Source organism: Scleropages formosus, chromosome 8 (assembly GCF_900964775.1).
Source record: "Scleropages formosus chromosome 8, fSclFor1.1, whole genome shotgun sequence".
NCBI classification, from domain to species: domain Eukaryota; kingdom Metazoa; phylum Chordata; class Actinopteri; order Osteoglossiformes; family Osteoglossidae; genus Scleropages; species Scleropages formosus.
Window position 1 is genome coordinate 21,457,793 of NC_041813.1, and position 14,454 is coordinate 21,472,246.

The following is a 14,454-nucleotide window of genomic DNA, read 5'->3' on the forward strand; positions in this document are numbered from 1 at the left end:
TTCAGTATATAGTGGGCGGCACAGTGGCACAGCGAGTAGCGCTGCTGTCTCACGGCGCCTGGGTGGTGCGAGAGGACGTGGGTTCCTTTGAGTGGAGTTTGCATGCTCTCCCCGTGTCTACGTGGGTTTCCTCCCACAGTCCAAATACATGCTGTTCAGGTTCCCCCATAGCGTGTTCCATTGATGTATGGATGAGTGACCCAGTGTAAGTAGTGTATCTAGCAGTGTAAGTCACCTTGGTGAATAAGGTGTGTGGGCTAGTAACACTACAAAGAGTTCATTGGAAGTCGTTTTGGAGAAAAGTGTCTGCTAAATAAAGTATATAGTGTACCTTTTGATGCATAAAGAAACACTTTGATACACTAAAACATCTAACATAACAAAGTTACAATAAAATGTAATGATAATAAATGTAACTACAGTATAATAGAGAGAGAAAGAGATAATAAATGTTACTACAGCATTTATAATAGAGAGAGGGAATGTGTGTAGGTATAAAAAACATTAAACTAATGTTTGCTTTTCCAACGTTTGTTGGCATTTCACCTTTTCCTCGATCACTTTATTATTTCCATTTTAGTTTCAGTCGTGATAGTTTTCCTTTTCTTGGATGCATCACCCTTGTGTTTTGGTGCATTGGTTATGAGTGTAAAAACAAAAAAAAATTAAAACCAAATACAGTAAGACACACACGACACTTAACAGCAACGTGGCGAGACGGAGGTGCGTGTGTGCATCTCTCTACCCAATCGTGGGATCTGTTGTCGGTACACAAGGGAGCAGGCAAGATTCACGGTCGGGGACAGGCGTGGGTCGGCTGATGGACAAACATACAGTAGATCTTCGGAAAAATCCAATGTCATAGTCGAGGAGGCAATGCAAGTGTTGAGAACCATAGACGTCAGGAGCAAGAACAAGGGACTGAGCAAAACGAGAGACTGGGAAGGATGGGGTAAGTTGTCTCGGGTTCACTCGAGAACGCTGGAGAGACGGGTTTCTCAAATGAGATTCCACAACCGAGGCGTGCAGGTGCGGCTTCTTTATACCCCGATGCTTGATTTCAGGCTGGTGCAGACGTTCGGGGCGAGGTCACCCGCGTGACGGTCCGACTGAAAAGATGGAAGTCTTTGTCCTACCTTGGGTTCACGCACCCACGAGCCAATGAACCGCTGTAGACGCGCGACGTTTTCACGTGCGTCGCAAAGTCGTGCCCGTTTCTTATTAGAACCATTGTATGTAATTTGAATTTTTAATATAATAGGCTTAATTATGAAGTTTTCATTTGATTGTTAGTTAAGCGTGACAAAAAAATTAGCTTCAGTTCGGTAATGGGGCGGTTCATAACTATGGGTTGTACGTAAGTCGGACGTTCGTAACCCGAGGACTGCCTGTACATGGATCAGGCCTTGTACCGTACTGCAGCAATTGTACATTAGTGATCCCTCCAAGCAACATTCTCATGTGCATTGTAACCTTAATATATTTCATAATTTAAGTATCGTAACATTCATCCAGGATATAAACATCTTTCAGTTGCACTGGCAAGTTTATCATGGTAAGCAGCTTTATACCATTAAGCTACTTCCAATTACTTACAGATTTATAGAGGTGGGTAAATTTTACTCTATCAATGCAGGGTAAGTACGAGTGCGATTTAAAGCCAGACTTTTGGATGCAAGGTGATGACTAACTACTACGCCACCTGTTACCTCAAACAACACTTGACCTCTCCTCTTCCCTCAGAGATCATGGGTTTCTGCTCCAATGATTCTCTTAATTTGGATTTGCCATATCCTGATGATGACACTTTGTTGAGACTCACAGAATACGTTCAAAATGTGTTTGCCTTGCCCCTTAAAGCCCATCAAAATATATTTTACAGAGAATGCCGACACAATGAAAAATTCATAACAAACCTGAATACATTATTTATTCATTGTAAGTCTTCTGCTTTCATCGGTTTTTTTTTTTCTCTTTGTGCTCTCTCTGCATCTCTCCCCGTGACACCTTTGATCCTTGGGCACCCGGCTGTGGGGATGCCGATTTGTACTCTTTAATTCACTCTGATCGCCGGCTGATAGATTGCGAAAAGGGAGTAAATAAAAGTCTCATATTGAATTCTGTTTTAATGAATTGTTCCTCAAGTCTGGTGTACAGATTGTTTGTACATGGCGATAAGAGGCCCTCCAAGCAAAGGGGTGAGCATGGGCATTGCCCCTTACGGCACCTCCGAATTTTTTGAGTGAGCATCACCTCAGTGGCAGCGTTGCAGGGAACATTAACCCAGTGCCGTCCACTTGTCTTGGCATCGGTTCCCCTGGAGGCAGCAGTCTCCAACCCATCCTTGGCCCATTTTGCAGATAGACATTACTGAGAAGCACTTCATTTCAACCTAAAAGAATAACTAAATATTTTATGAAGAAATGAACTTCCTTTGCTAGATTAATATTAAGAAAAAGTAAACTTTTTGGGAAGAAAGCTCTTATTACACCTCTAAACACAATACCAGTTTGGCACTTCGCCTGTTCACATGAGTTATATCTATACCTTGACTCTCCCTGCAAAAAGGCGCACATTATTCTACCTCCTTCTCTCCGTGGTACCATTGCTGCATCGGTGCATCTTGTTCAATACTGCAATTATGTGCATGTGTGATCTCAAATAATAACAGCAATTCTGTACACAATATGCATGGAAAGCAGGATAAATAATGACAACCATCAATTTTATTTGATATCATTATTTCCCCTCTTTGCAATGTAATAATGGAGGTGCAGATGGCTTCCTATTCTGTCATTATGACTCAGAAAGGCTTTTCTGTACTTCAACGATGAAAGGCAACACATTATGTGTTTTTAGACTTTTTTAATGCACAACTGCTTTTGGAATGTTATGCTTTTAAAAGTTTTTGTCCCTCTGAATGTTCAGGTTGGTAGACACTGCTTTGGTGTTCTGTTTCATTTTCACTGTTATTCTTGACGACTAAGAATAATATTAAAAAAAATTGTACATTATATGTTAATTATATATATAAATATACATGCATGCATCTAATGTATAAATTTTAGAAATACTGAATAATTATATATAAACTTTATACATTAGGCCCCACAAACCAATACAAGCTGCACAGTAATTTGCATAGAATTATATGAGAAAAAATTAGGTAATTGGTACAGGCAGGAAAAGTATGGCATCGTTTTAAGTTCATTTTCATATCCAGAAAAACGTTATCATAGCCCCAGAGCTCCCTCTGCTTGCACCTTGGCATCCTAAAAACCCTTTAGTGTCAATGGACTTTCAACAGCAAAGTTCTGGCTCTTTCTGGGCCTTAAAAGTTCTCCCACAATTCCTTTTCTTGGGTCTAACAGACAGAATAATGAAGCGTTGGTTGGCACTAATAGATTGAAAGATGGAGAAGAGAACTTCAGACCGTGAAATCTTATTGGATGATCAATCAGTCAATTAGTCCGTCCTGAACTTGGTCCTGCCTTTATTGGAAAGCGCTCCTTCGAACCGGTGAAAAACAGCCAGTGGTTTGGATGGAAGATTTCAGACTCACAATAAAACAGTCAGGAGGCCTTCAGGTGCAATTTCTATTTTCTCTTTATAGGGACATTTGAGGAGGAGAAAAAAGTGCAGCTGACAATAATCTGAAGTGGCCACATTACTCTTTGGTTTAAAAGAAAAAAAAACCATCCATCTGTTTGTCAATAGGTATATACGCAATAAGGTCATACAACTCATGGTAGAAATACTGGTTTAGTAAGTCAGATAAAGAAAAAGGTGTTTACCAGAATGGTGGAGACAACCAAGGTCCTGTTGGACATGGAGTCATTGACGTTGGTCAGCTTGCCCTTCTGGTTCTCTGTTATGTTTAGGCCACTTGGTGGGTCCCATGTGCCAATCTGTTGAGGGGAAAACCAAGTATTACTGCATGACACAGCACCCAGTACTGGTCTTCTTTAATATGGTAAATGCACCACACTGGTAGCAAGTACAAATGGAGGCTAGAGGCACCTTGGCTTTGGATGTCCCAGGTTTGAAACCCCCCGCCTCCCCTTGCTGTAGTGTCCTTGAGCAAGGTGCTTATCTTAAATCATACCCGTAAGAAATTAGCCAACTGTGTAAAGCGGTAAATCGTTGTACGAAACTTTGGAGAAAAGCGTTGACTAACCGTCAAATCATAAAGAGCAAATGGCACAAAAATGTACCCAACTCAACATATGTCAATAAAAAAACTTTCTAATTTATTGTAATATGTTATACCAAAACTGAATAACAAGCATTTTAACATTTATCCATTTTTTGGTCTCAAATTCTTAGAGCGGTTTTCACACAGTAACAAAGAGCACTAAACAAAGGATCAGAGACACAATTAAAATGTTTGGCTATACACTATAAATTACTACAACAAATATAGGTTGGATTTTCCATTTTATAAATCATTGCTTTGCTTAATTTTTGGTGGCAGAGCACAGTTTTCAGTCTCACAAGTCGAGCGTAGCAGAGCTCTATCACTCTAACACTTCCTCTGTTTTGTGTTTAACTAAAAACTCCCGTTCCTGATTAACACACATTTTGGAGTTCTGTTCCTAAAACAGCGGTTGTGGAGCACGCGCACACGCACGGTCACGTAGGCATGCCGACACACTCATAACCCAGTGCAGACAACACCGAGAGCTGTCCATTACTTGGCTGGGAGGAGGGAGGAGTTTGGGGTCGACTAGCCCCTTCGGCCCCCAAAACGTCCCTCCCCCCAAGCAATCTCCCCAGGGGTCCCGAAGTGCTCCACTGCCACATGAATCATTTTCAAAGCAATAAACTCTCCATTGCCAAACAAAGCACTTCAGATTCCTTCAGAAATGGTTTAACTGTAGTTTGTAATTGCAAATCAACTCTTTAATTCAGCCCCTGTAAACCTGGAGGGCTTGTGAAGGGGCTTTATTAGGAGAATGAATAATTCAGAGTCTTGGAGGTGCACACACAGGAGAGGAGGGCCAGGGGAGGGAGCAGCGGGGGGGTAACCAGGCAATGCTTCATCTGAATGAGTGTATATGTGCACAAGTATGTATGTGTATAACACACGAAGGCTGTCGCCGCACACACTACCTTTTCAAGGCCTTCCTCCTTCAGGCTGATCACATCCAAGTCAAAGTCAGTCCTCAGGCCATTGGTTTTATTGAATGTTATTCGGCCGGTCAAACCCTCCCAGTGTGCCTAGGAGGAAAAAATAATACGATTTTAAAAAATTACTGAGGACAAACAGAAGATAATACATATGCACATATAGACACATATACCCATCAGAGCAGTACAATGGATCGATGGATGGATATTCCCACTGGTTTGCAGAAATATTAAGTGGTTTATGTACAAGATATTGTGCGGACAGGTCATTCCCACATGTCCAGTGCTACAAAACTTGCCCTGAACATTATACGTACAGCAGGAATCGTTACATATGTCTACAGTACAAGCTATCATGAGCGCTTACGCACAAGAGTAAGCATGCACAGACGCCCATAACCACAGCGCTCGTGTAACGGGAGCAAAACCGACATCCCCCTAAGCCCATTTACACATTCCCAATGAATCATTCAACAAACTTGCATCCCTTAAAGCCCTTTTTGCTGTCAAGCGACAGGACATCTTGTCCATGAAGTGGCAATTCGGAAAGAGGCTGCAACTCCAAGCTGTTCACTTCATGAGTTGACATTTCAAGTGTAAGTTTGCCTGTGAAATTGCAGCCAGTTCCTTTTCTTACATGTTTTACTATCATCTTCGACACCTTAGCAAGATTATTTTGAAGGAGACTTTAGGAGATGCTTTTATTGTGGATTTTCAGAGTCAGGATTGGAGGAAAATGTTTATTGGAGCAGCGGTACTATCAGCACACGCCCACGTGACGCAGTCTTAGCGGTCGGTTGTATGTGCACAAGAAGGTATGTGTGAGGTTCTCGGGAATACACGAAGACGTTTAGCACGCTCACGCCACAGAGGGCTCGGGTTTATCCCACAGATGAGCTCTACCATTCCAGTTCAAAGGGTCTCCCCGCCAACGGCTTCCATGAGCGACAGCATACAACACGGCTCCCCTTGTTGGAGCTTAGCGCTCGGCACCACTTGAGCAGCCCGTACAAAGGATGCGGGAAAGTGGCCAGGCCTGGGGAATGGAGTGATGGAAGATTACTTGTGCAGTGGATCATCTACCCACCCGCCCCACAGCTCGGGTCTTAGCGCACGACTTTGGAGCGCAGACACTGAGGGGCTTGTGACAACTAAATATAGGCAGCACAGTCGCGTGCTTAAGTGATGGGGACGGTCGGATTAGCTGTCCCAGTTTCCAGAATCTGGCACACCAAAGAATAATTACCGAAGATTAAGATAAATTAGAAGTTCTCTGCGAGATGAATTTATAATATGCAATACCCTGAGCTGAGGGGGGGGGAGGAGGAAGGCTTTGGAGGTACCGTATATAGGCATGCTGACACACACACACACACACACACACACACACACATTGCCACACGGGTAAAAAAAAGTATATACGAAAGACATAAACATCGAAAGACATTCAAATAATATGGTGGCTCCCTCTGTTCTCTGTTGTTCCCTCTGCTGTTCTCCTACCACATTCGAGTTAAACAGATTTCATTTGCAAGAACTTGAAAAATCACAGCTGGAAACCACAAGGAAAACACTGTAATTACTGGTGCTATAAATAAGAGAGTAATTAACATAATCAATTAGCGTAATTAAATATGTAAATATATCTTGCAGTTTCCAATTTGTGCTTGCGTGCCAACGATTACGTTCGAGTGTGTCCTCTCCGGTGTGTATGTGCAGGTGTGTGCTTTACTAGTCTGCAACTATACGTGCACACGCGTGAGTTTCTGGGTAACAACATCCCCAGCAAGGACAGTAAATCCTGACAAAACAACCTTGTGGAGATTTTGCTTTTAAAGCAAGTCAGCGTTTTTAAAGAGCCCAAAAGTACCTAGATGTGTTTGTTATTACCTTCCATATGTTTTTCAGCTTACAGGAAGAGAAGGGACTCAAACAAGCACGCGAGTGCAGCTGTGCGCCTCTGTCTCTCACCTCCTTGATCAGGGCCATGAAGCGGTTGCCGAAGCGCCAGGGCTTGTGGCGGTTGCACTGCAGGGAGCTGACCGTGATCTGCTGGGACTGCTGGACTGCCACAGCCACCACGTGTACGGCGTCATACATGAGGGCCGCGTCCGTCTGCAACGACATCACCATCAGTGAGTCTCGCGTCAAACTGACACCTTGAGAAATACGGAACATAAAACAGTGAGAAGCGCTACAGCGCCCAGCAGTGTTTCATACTGGGAAATCCAATCTCTATAGGATAGGAAACCTAATACTTGCTCAAATTCCAGGAGTTTTTTTTTTTTTTCTTCAAACCTTAAATTATATAGTTTGACAAAACCCTTGACAGTTCTGGAGTCAAGCTTTATCCAAAAACTTGCATCACTGATAGCACCTGCGAGCTGATGAAAGACGGAGCCGTGTCATGGAGCAGCCCAGGCCCACTTTGAATAATGATGACACGCAGGCACCGTATTTAGAGCAGCGGGTATGAAGAATGGAAAAACTGGCACATTTTGGAGGAAAACAGCAGAGCAGAGGGGCTCCCAGTGACACTGTTTTGCCCATTTTTCAGCTTGCAATCATTACCGGTTAACTTTACAAAGATGGCATCCACAGCTTTCAGCACTGCTTCAGTAAATGTCATCCATGGGGCCACCTACAGCCCACAATAAGGAGCAAAACACATGTATGTGCCTTCGAAGTACTTGTAAGAGAAATCTGGGGACTATGCTTGCAATGGTTTGCCACACAGCTTTCTGTTGCGAGCAGAGACATGATTCTGCCATACCAGCTCCGTGGTTGACACGTTTTTTTGGGAGCGTGAGGATCCTTGGAATGTAAGCAAACCCAATACAATTACCAGAGTATTGTTAGTGGATCCTGGAGTGAGGATCGCCCCTCTGGAGTGTGTTTCTATGTCTCCCAGACGTCACCCCAAAGTCTCCCTGAGATTATAAGAACGAGGGATGTACTTCTTCCAGCACACCAGAGGACTTCCCTACCGGAGAGCCTAATCATATTGTCCACCTTGAGCTCCTCTACCAAAATCATTCGTTAAAGAGGTGCTTTACCGCTGGGAGAGGAGCTCTTCATTGTAATGAAGGCCATTAATAACTTCTGCCAATCTCAGCAAAGGCCCATTAACCTGAAGCCACTGGAGTAGATTTCCACCCTCCTCCAGGATCATGCTATACAATCCAGCGCCGACTGCCCAAGTCATGGATCTCCACCTTCCTCTTCGTCATGGACCATCACACAGAGCCCCTCTGCGAGTGATCTAAACCAGGGCTGAGCCACCACAGGCTGTCAGCCACGGAGCTAAGAGCGACTCATGCTCAGTGATCTGCCATCCTACCCCACAAAAACCAATCAGCTGTGTCCTTGCACAAACAATAGCCACTGCACAGCACATATTGTATTTACAGTTCACTGGAGGAAATGGTAAACGGCCCTCGCTAGCGGGGCAAATGGCAGGGACAACTCTTGGCTTCAACACTTGGAGAGGGCCCTCAAAAAATAGTTGTCAATTTATTTATAAGGGGCAACAATATTCTTTCGGGGGCCTGGAATTCTTAGCCATAACCCTGCAGACAACAAATGCACAGACTTTGTAGTACAATAATCAGTTGCAGTGACTCTGTTACCTAAGTAAATTTCTGTGGAAATTGTGCTTTTCAGAACTACTATGAATCCATCTCACTGCAGTTTTACCTGATGCTTTCATACTTTTACCCTAGTGAATATTCAAAGCTGTGGTGCTTCCACTCAAGGACAGCTTCTGCACTGTGGGCTTGCAAAGAAAACACCCGTCCCTACGAGACCTTTAGGTCCAGTTCACTAGTGCTGCAGCTATTGGGATTGCCTAATCACCACATCATTGCCAAGACACTGAAAAATATAGCCATATACCAACAGAAGGCCCTCAGCAGAATGAAGAGGAGGTAATGATCGCATTATTGAGTGGTCTCTTGTCCGGAAGGCATGCTCGTACATCAAGCTGTTTCACAAAACTGAGGTCATGTTGAGTGTTCAACAGATCCTCACAGTCTTACACAGATTCAAGTTCTAGAGAGTCCTACACACCCCACCCAGTTCTCCCTTGTGCTGTGTTCAAAACAGCTTTCTGTTTTTGGTATTCCTCTCCAAAACTAGGAGCCCCATTATAATCGTTTCATATAATGTTGTGTTAAACCTTTCAATCAAGTTCATCCCAAGTTATTACCATATTTTCAATTCTTTTTGGAATTTATGGTCTGTAGGCCTTGCTTACCTGAAATGATACCACTTGTGTGTACAAACTCCTGAAATGTGGTATCTGGTACTCTCTGTTCTTTATTATAGTGAAACTATAATATTCCAGTGAAACTATTCAAATATTTCCTGTGTTCAGATGCCTGGTGTGTAGGATGTAAGGAAACCTTATTGCAAATCAGATGGGAAAACAAAAACATTTATAACAGATAAAATTTGTAAATGTTTCAAATTTGACTGGAACACAACTCGACAATTAAGAACATAACTACCAGTCTTTCATTTATCTCCCAGTCCTAGATTGGTACACACCTCTAAAACACATATTTCCCACATAATACATCACTTACTTCACAATAAAATGAAATTAAAACTAAACCGGCCTGCCTACTTCTTTTTTGTGTCCGGCTGAATAATTACTTCCGGGATATTTGTTCTTTTTCTTTTTTTTCCTCATTACCCCGACTTAACACAAAGAGAGGAAAGTAAATTTCATTAACAGAGAATCTCATTGAGACGGTTATATAGGAAGACACTGTATGTAGGCAGCTACAAAGCAAGTTTATATAAAGTAGTTATGTAGTGGGTTATATAGATAGTTATACCGGCAGTTATATTGGGAGTTTATACAGAGCATTCTATCAGGAACATAAGTAGTTGTACAGGGAGTTACAGGGGTAGTTAAGTGCTGAACTGGGTGTAGCCTGTAGATGTTATAGATGGAGACATTTTTTTCAAGGATTTAATTAGTTTATTCAGAAAAGTGTTGCTGTTCTCCGGTTTACTTTCTAGTTTGTTAGGAAGACTCAATTCTGTGCCATTCTTTTAAAAATAAAAAAGAAAAACAAATCTTCCAATTTGGCTCAGCAAAGAGAGCAGAGACCACTGGAATGGATGTGATACAATTTCAATTACCATGGAAATTTGAAGTTAACACAAATCAATGGGACAAAATAAACTTGTTTTTTTAAGTTAAGCAGCGGGTCTGGCTCATTGTCATTGGGGGGGGTTGCCAATTTTCACACTGCCGCATCTTGGCATTTGCTGGTGAAAATTCTCGGTCCGCAGAAACAGCATGTCTGCCACAGTGCAGCGGCTCCTTTGATTGAAACGTAAATGCCCTGACGAGGCCTGGCGGGGACGTGTTTGGGGGGAGGGCTCTGGTGGGTTTTATGGAGGAAGACCTCGAAACCTGGCGAGCTCCACTAACTCCGGCTCCAAATCGAAACTCAGACTGAGAGACCCAGAAAGCTTTTAATCTTACAGACAAAATAAAGTGGCCCAGGTCTGTTTTCAGACCCGTCTGATCCAGTTACTTCCATTTTCCCACATTAGGGCTGCTGCCGTACAAAATAAGTGGATGTGGACGGGACCATATCGTGTGGCTCGAGGTGATGGAAAGGCCACAGGAGCGCAACACTAACGTGACCTACAGCCACAAAACAAAACACTTGTATGGTCATGGAGTGGCAGTGAAACATCCTGTAGACAGGTAAAGGAAACCCAGTAGCCTCTCATCAAATATAGCACTACCCCATTTCCAATATATACCCATTCTTCCCTGTGGGTCTCCTATTTTAAATCTCTCTGTTCCGTGGGTTATTCCTTAACTTGGATTTCTAACTCACAAACTTGGCTTTGACATAAACACACATGCACACACTCACATACTCTGAAGCGTAAAGGACAAAAGAGCAGGCCAAGCCGCCACGCCAGCCCACACGATCAAACATGGAAACGAGACCGAACCACGGCCGCTGTATCGCTTGCCAGCGTCTCACTTTTCATTCCCGGTGCTCAAATCTACAGGAACAGCACAGCAGCAAAAGGTCTTGCTGCCTTGCATGCCAACCTGGTTTAACCAGGGATACAGAACTGCTGTGAAGCACCCCTAGCCAAACCCTGGGATGTGTCAAGACACTGTGTTATTAATATAAGGAAACCACAGCAACACCCCGCAAAAGCCTACAGGAGATTGAGATTTTGCTGCGTGTGTATTAAGTACTCAAAAGTGTATGATATGTAGTGTGAATAAAGTTATAAAATACCATTAGAAGAAATATATCCAATTAACAATGTTCAGCTGACACATTATTCTAAAACAACTTATTTCACTTATTTATGCACCTAGACATTTTCAAAGGGAAATTTTAGCTAAGTATGTCACTCAAGGGTACATGGATGTGCTCACTGGTTGGTTGTCTGTGTCACTCCATTAACCCAGAGCACTGGGGATGAAACAACCTTCCTGCATTTAAGAGGGTCTGCAAATACGAGAGGCAAAAACACAAGTACCTGTCCTGCACTCTCCTTCCAGATCCACCCAAGTGAAGGGTTTCGGAAACATTCATGTTCACTCATTACATAGTATCCCAATATTAGTTTTTTTTATCTCCACATATACAATCTGCAATTGTTTATAGCACTTATCAATGATTGATCCATAATGTTTAATGTAATGTAGTGTTATTTTGGAACAAACTTGAGATGAGCTTGGAATTAACTGGAATTTTGCCCCGTAAGAAATAATCGATCGAGAAATGTCATAATCCCATCTTTCGAGTTTTGGTCCATTTTCAGGAATGAATTATGAGCGGTTAACAAGGGAAACATACATGCTGTGTAATCTGCTTTGTGTCTTACAAACCCATTATGCTCTGGACCATCCCTCTGCCATAGACCCAAAAAAGGGGAGGACTGGTGAACGGTGGTCCTCGAAGGTGCTCCACCTCAAAGATTGACTTGTAATCTGTAAAATTAAGAGCATTCCAACATCTGCCCATTTCAGGAACTTTAAATAAACAAGCAGGATAAACCAAGCAACCAAACATTATGCTGTATCTAGATAATACTGTATATAACTAACAATGACCTGCTACTGAGGTAACCGTGTGATCAATGTCCAGAAACACGAACAAATCAGCTGGTAATGTAGTGGTCAGAGCTGCTGGCCTTTGGACCCAAAGGTCACAAGTGTGAATCTCACCTCTGGCTGTAACACCCTTGAGCAAGACACCCTAAATTGCTCCGGTAAAAACTGCCCTGCTGTACAAATGGGTAAAAAATTTTACTTAACATTGTAAGCCCCTTTGGAGAAAAGCATCAGCTAAATGACCAAAATGTAAATGTAAATCAGTGTAAAGTCTTCATTATCTCCATCTGAAGTTCCAGGACTATGTCTCACACCTTCCTCGCCCCCGCCGCCATGCTGTTCCCAGGGACGGTCCCTAACGCAAACCTGCCTACACAGACTGTGAAATAGGAGCTGACTGCGCAGACGGCGCGGCAAACATATAGAGAGTGACAGAGCAGATGGTGATGTGGATATAGGAGACGCAGGAGCTGACTGCGCAGACGGCACAGACATACTGAGTGTGACACTGCAGTCAAAACTGCGGACATCCAGGGGCCGACTGCCCAAATGGTGCCCGGAGGAAAAAACACTCCAAGTCAAAGAGGCCTCAGTAATGGATGACGGCAGCATATGGTCCCTAAATGAATAAAAGTACAAAAAGCCTGTCATTTGACTGGCTCAGAACCATTACGGGCCTCATACTTTAATTAAAAGCATAGTTATGAATGCAGATTATTGGTTTAATGCTAGACGGCCTTGCTTTTGATGATTAATTCGTAGCACAGCACCAGCCAAGCGGGGTTTGCGGTACGCGGAATAAGCCAGGAGATGCAGGGGGTGAGGGGGTGGGGGTGTTGGTGTAACATCAGGGACTGAGTACAGACTTTACTCTTCCTCCACCCACCCTACCCCACCTCACCCAAACACAAAGTCCAATTCCAGTCACTGCTGGCGGAAGCTCACTGGGCTGTTTGCTCCACGGAAATGTCATGGTCTGTCTAACAGCTCCAATCAAGACCTCTCTCCTGATAGTCCGTCCCCTGGAAACGGATCAGTAGCAGCCAAATCAAAGCACATCTTAATTCATAAACAGGCCACAGATAACAAAGTGTGTGCATTCAGAAAATTTTGTAAATTGCAAAGATGTGGCCTCCATTACCGCCCTTACACTGAGCAAATCTCCTTCTCATTTTCTCCCATCAGCACCTGTCTTTGGGTGGAGCCTTTATTAATAAGTAAGCGAACTGTAATAAAGGCCATTTATTGAGACAAATAAATAATAAAACTGCCCGAGGCACAGGTGTTACCGCTCAGCTTGTTTGCAAGCAGACTTTGTTAGGACAGCGTGACAGGGTGAAGCTGACACTAGGCTTTGCTATCTGAAGAACCCATGTCTCCACCACATGGCCATTCTGTCAGTTATTGCGACAGAGATGGCCAACTCCATTGTCTTATGGGTGTCGAATCAAGACAGACGAATCTATTCAGGAAAAAATAACAATAGCAGCAATAATCACTCGCTCGCATTCACTATCGTTAATGCTGGTCTACGTCGCAGTTGCGGTGGTTCGAAGCCTATCCCAGAAGCACAAGATGCTAGGCTATTCCAGAAAACACGAATTAGATGCCAGTCCACCGACTGGTACACACACACAAAAAAATATAGATATCAGGGGCAATATAGAGCAATGTAACACACTCACTCACACATTCACACACTACATGCAATTTAGTTTCTCCACTTCAGCTCAGTCATACACTCTGACCGTGGGAGGAAACCAGAGCAGCCACGGAAAACCCAAACAAAAAAGAGCAGAACACACATGCCTAAACACCTCAATTGTTGCAAGTAAAAATAACAGTAATTTTTAAAAATCATGGGAGAATCACAGCTCACCGTTGCCATTACCAAATTTTCTAACGTATACCTAACATTAGGCAAAGATAAACTTGATATCTTTAAATAAAAAATAAGGTATTTTTGGTGGAACGAAGTTAGAGTGTTTTGTGTGCATACTGCATATGTTCTGTAGAAAGGTAAGAAACTGAAAGACATTATTTTAAAATATCCCAGTATTTTCGATCATTTCGCAACTCCAGTGCTTATTTCCATGTGACGTGTTATGTGAGCAATTTTATAGAAGTTATATATTGCCATTTCCCAACTTTTTAACAAAATCAACAGTAGGCAGAGGTCCCCACAGTATGGGGCACGTCCCCCAGTCACACGGTCA

The 14,454-nt window shown here is 43.0% G+C and overlaps 1 protein-coding gene across 1 annotated transcript in view; it reads right to left on the minus strand.

The window, feature by feature from the left end:
- Positions 1-14,454, minus strand: part of LOC108937209 (glutamate receptor ionotropic, kainate 2) — a 152,927-nt gene that overhangs the window by 53,563 nt on the left and 84,910 nt on the right. Inside the window, exons 8-10 of the mRNA XM_029254144.1 lie at positions 7,102-7,245; positions 5,113-5,220; positions 3,795-3,908 (exon numbers count right to left, since the gene is read on the minus strand). Of these exons, the coding sequence (XP_029109977.1) occupies positions 3,795-3,908; positions 5,113-5,220; positions 7,102-7,245 (366 nt within the window). The remainder of the gene's footprint in view (positions 1-3,794; positions 3,909-5,112; positions 5,221-7,101; positions 7,246-14,454) is intronic.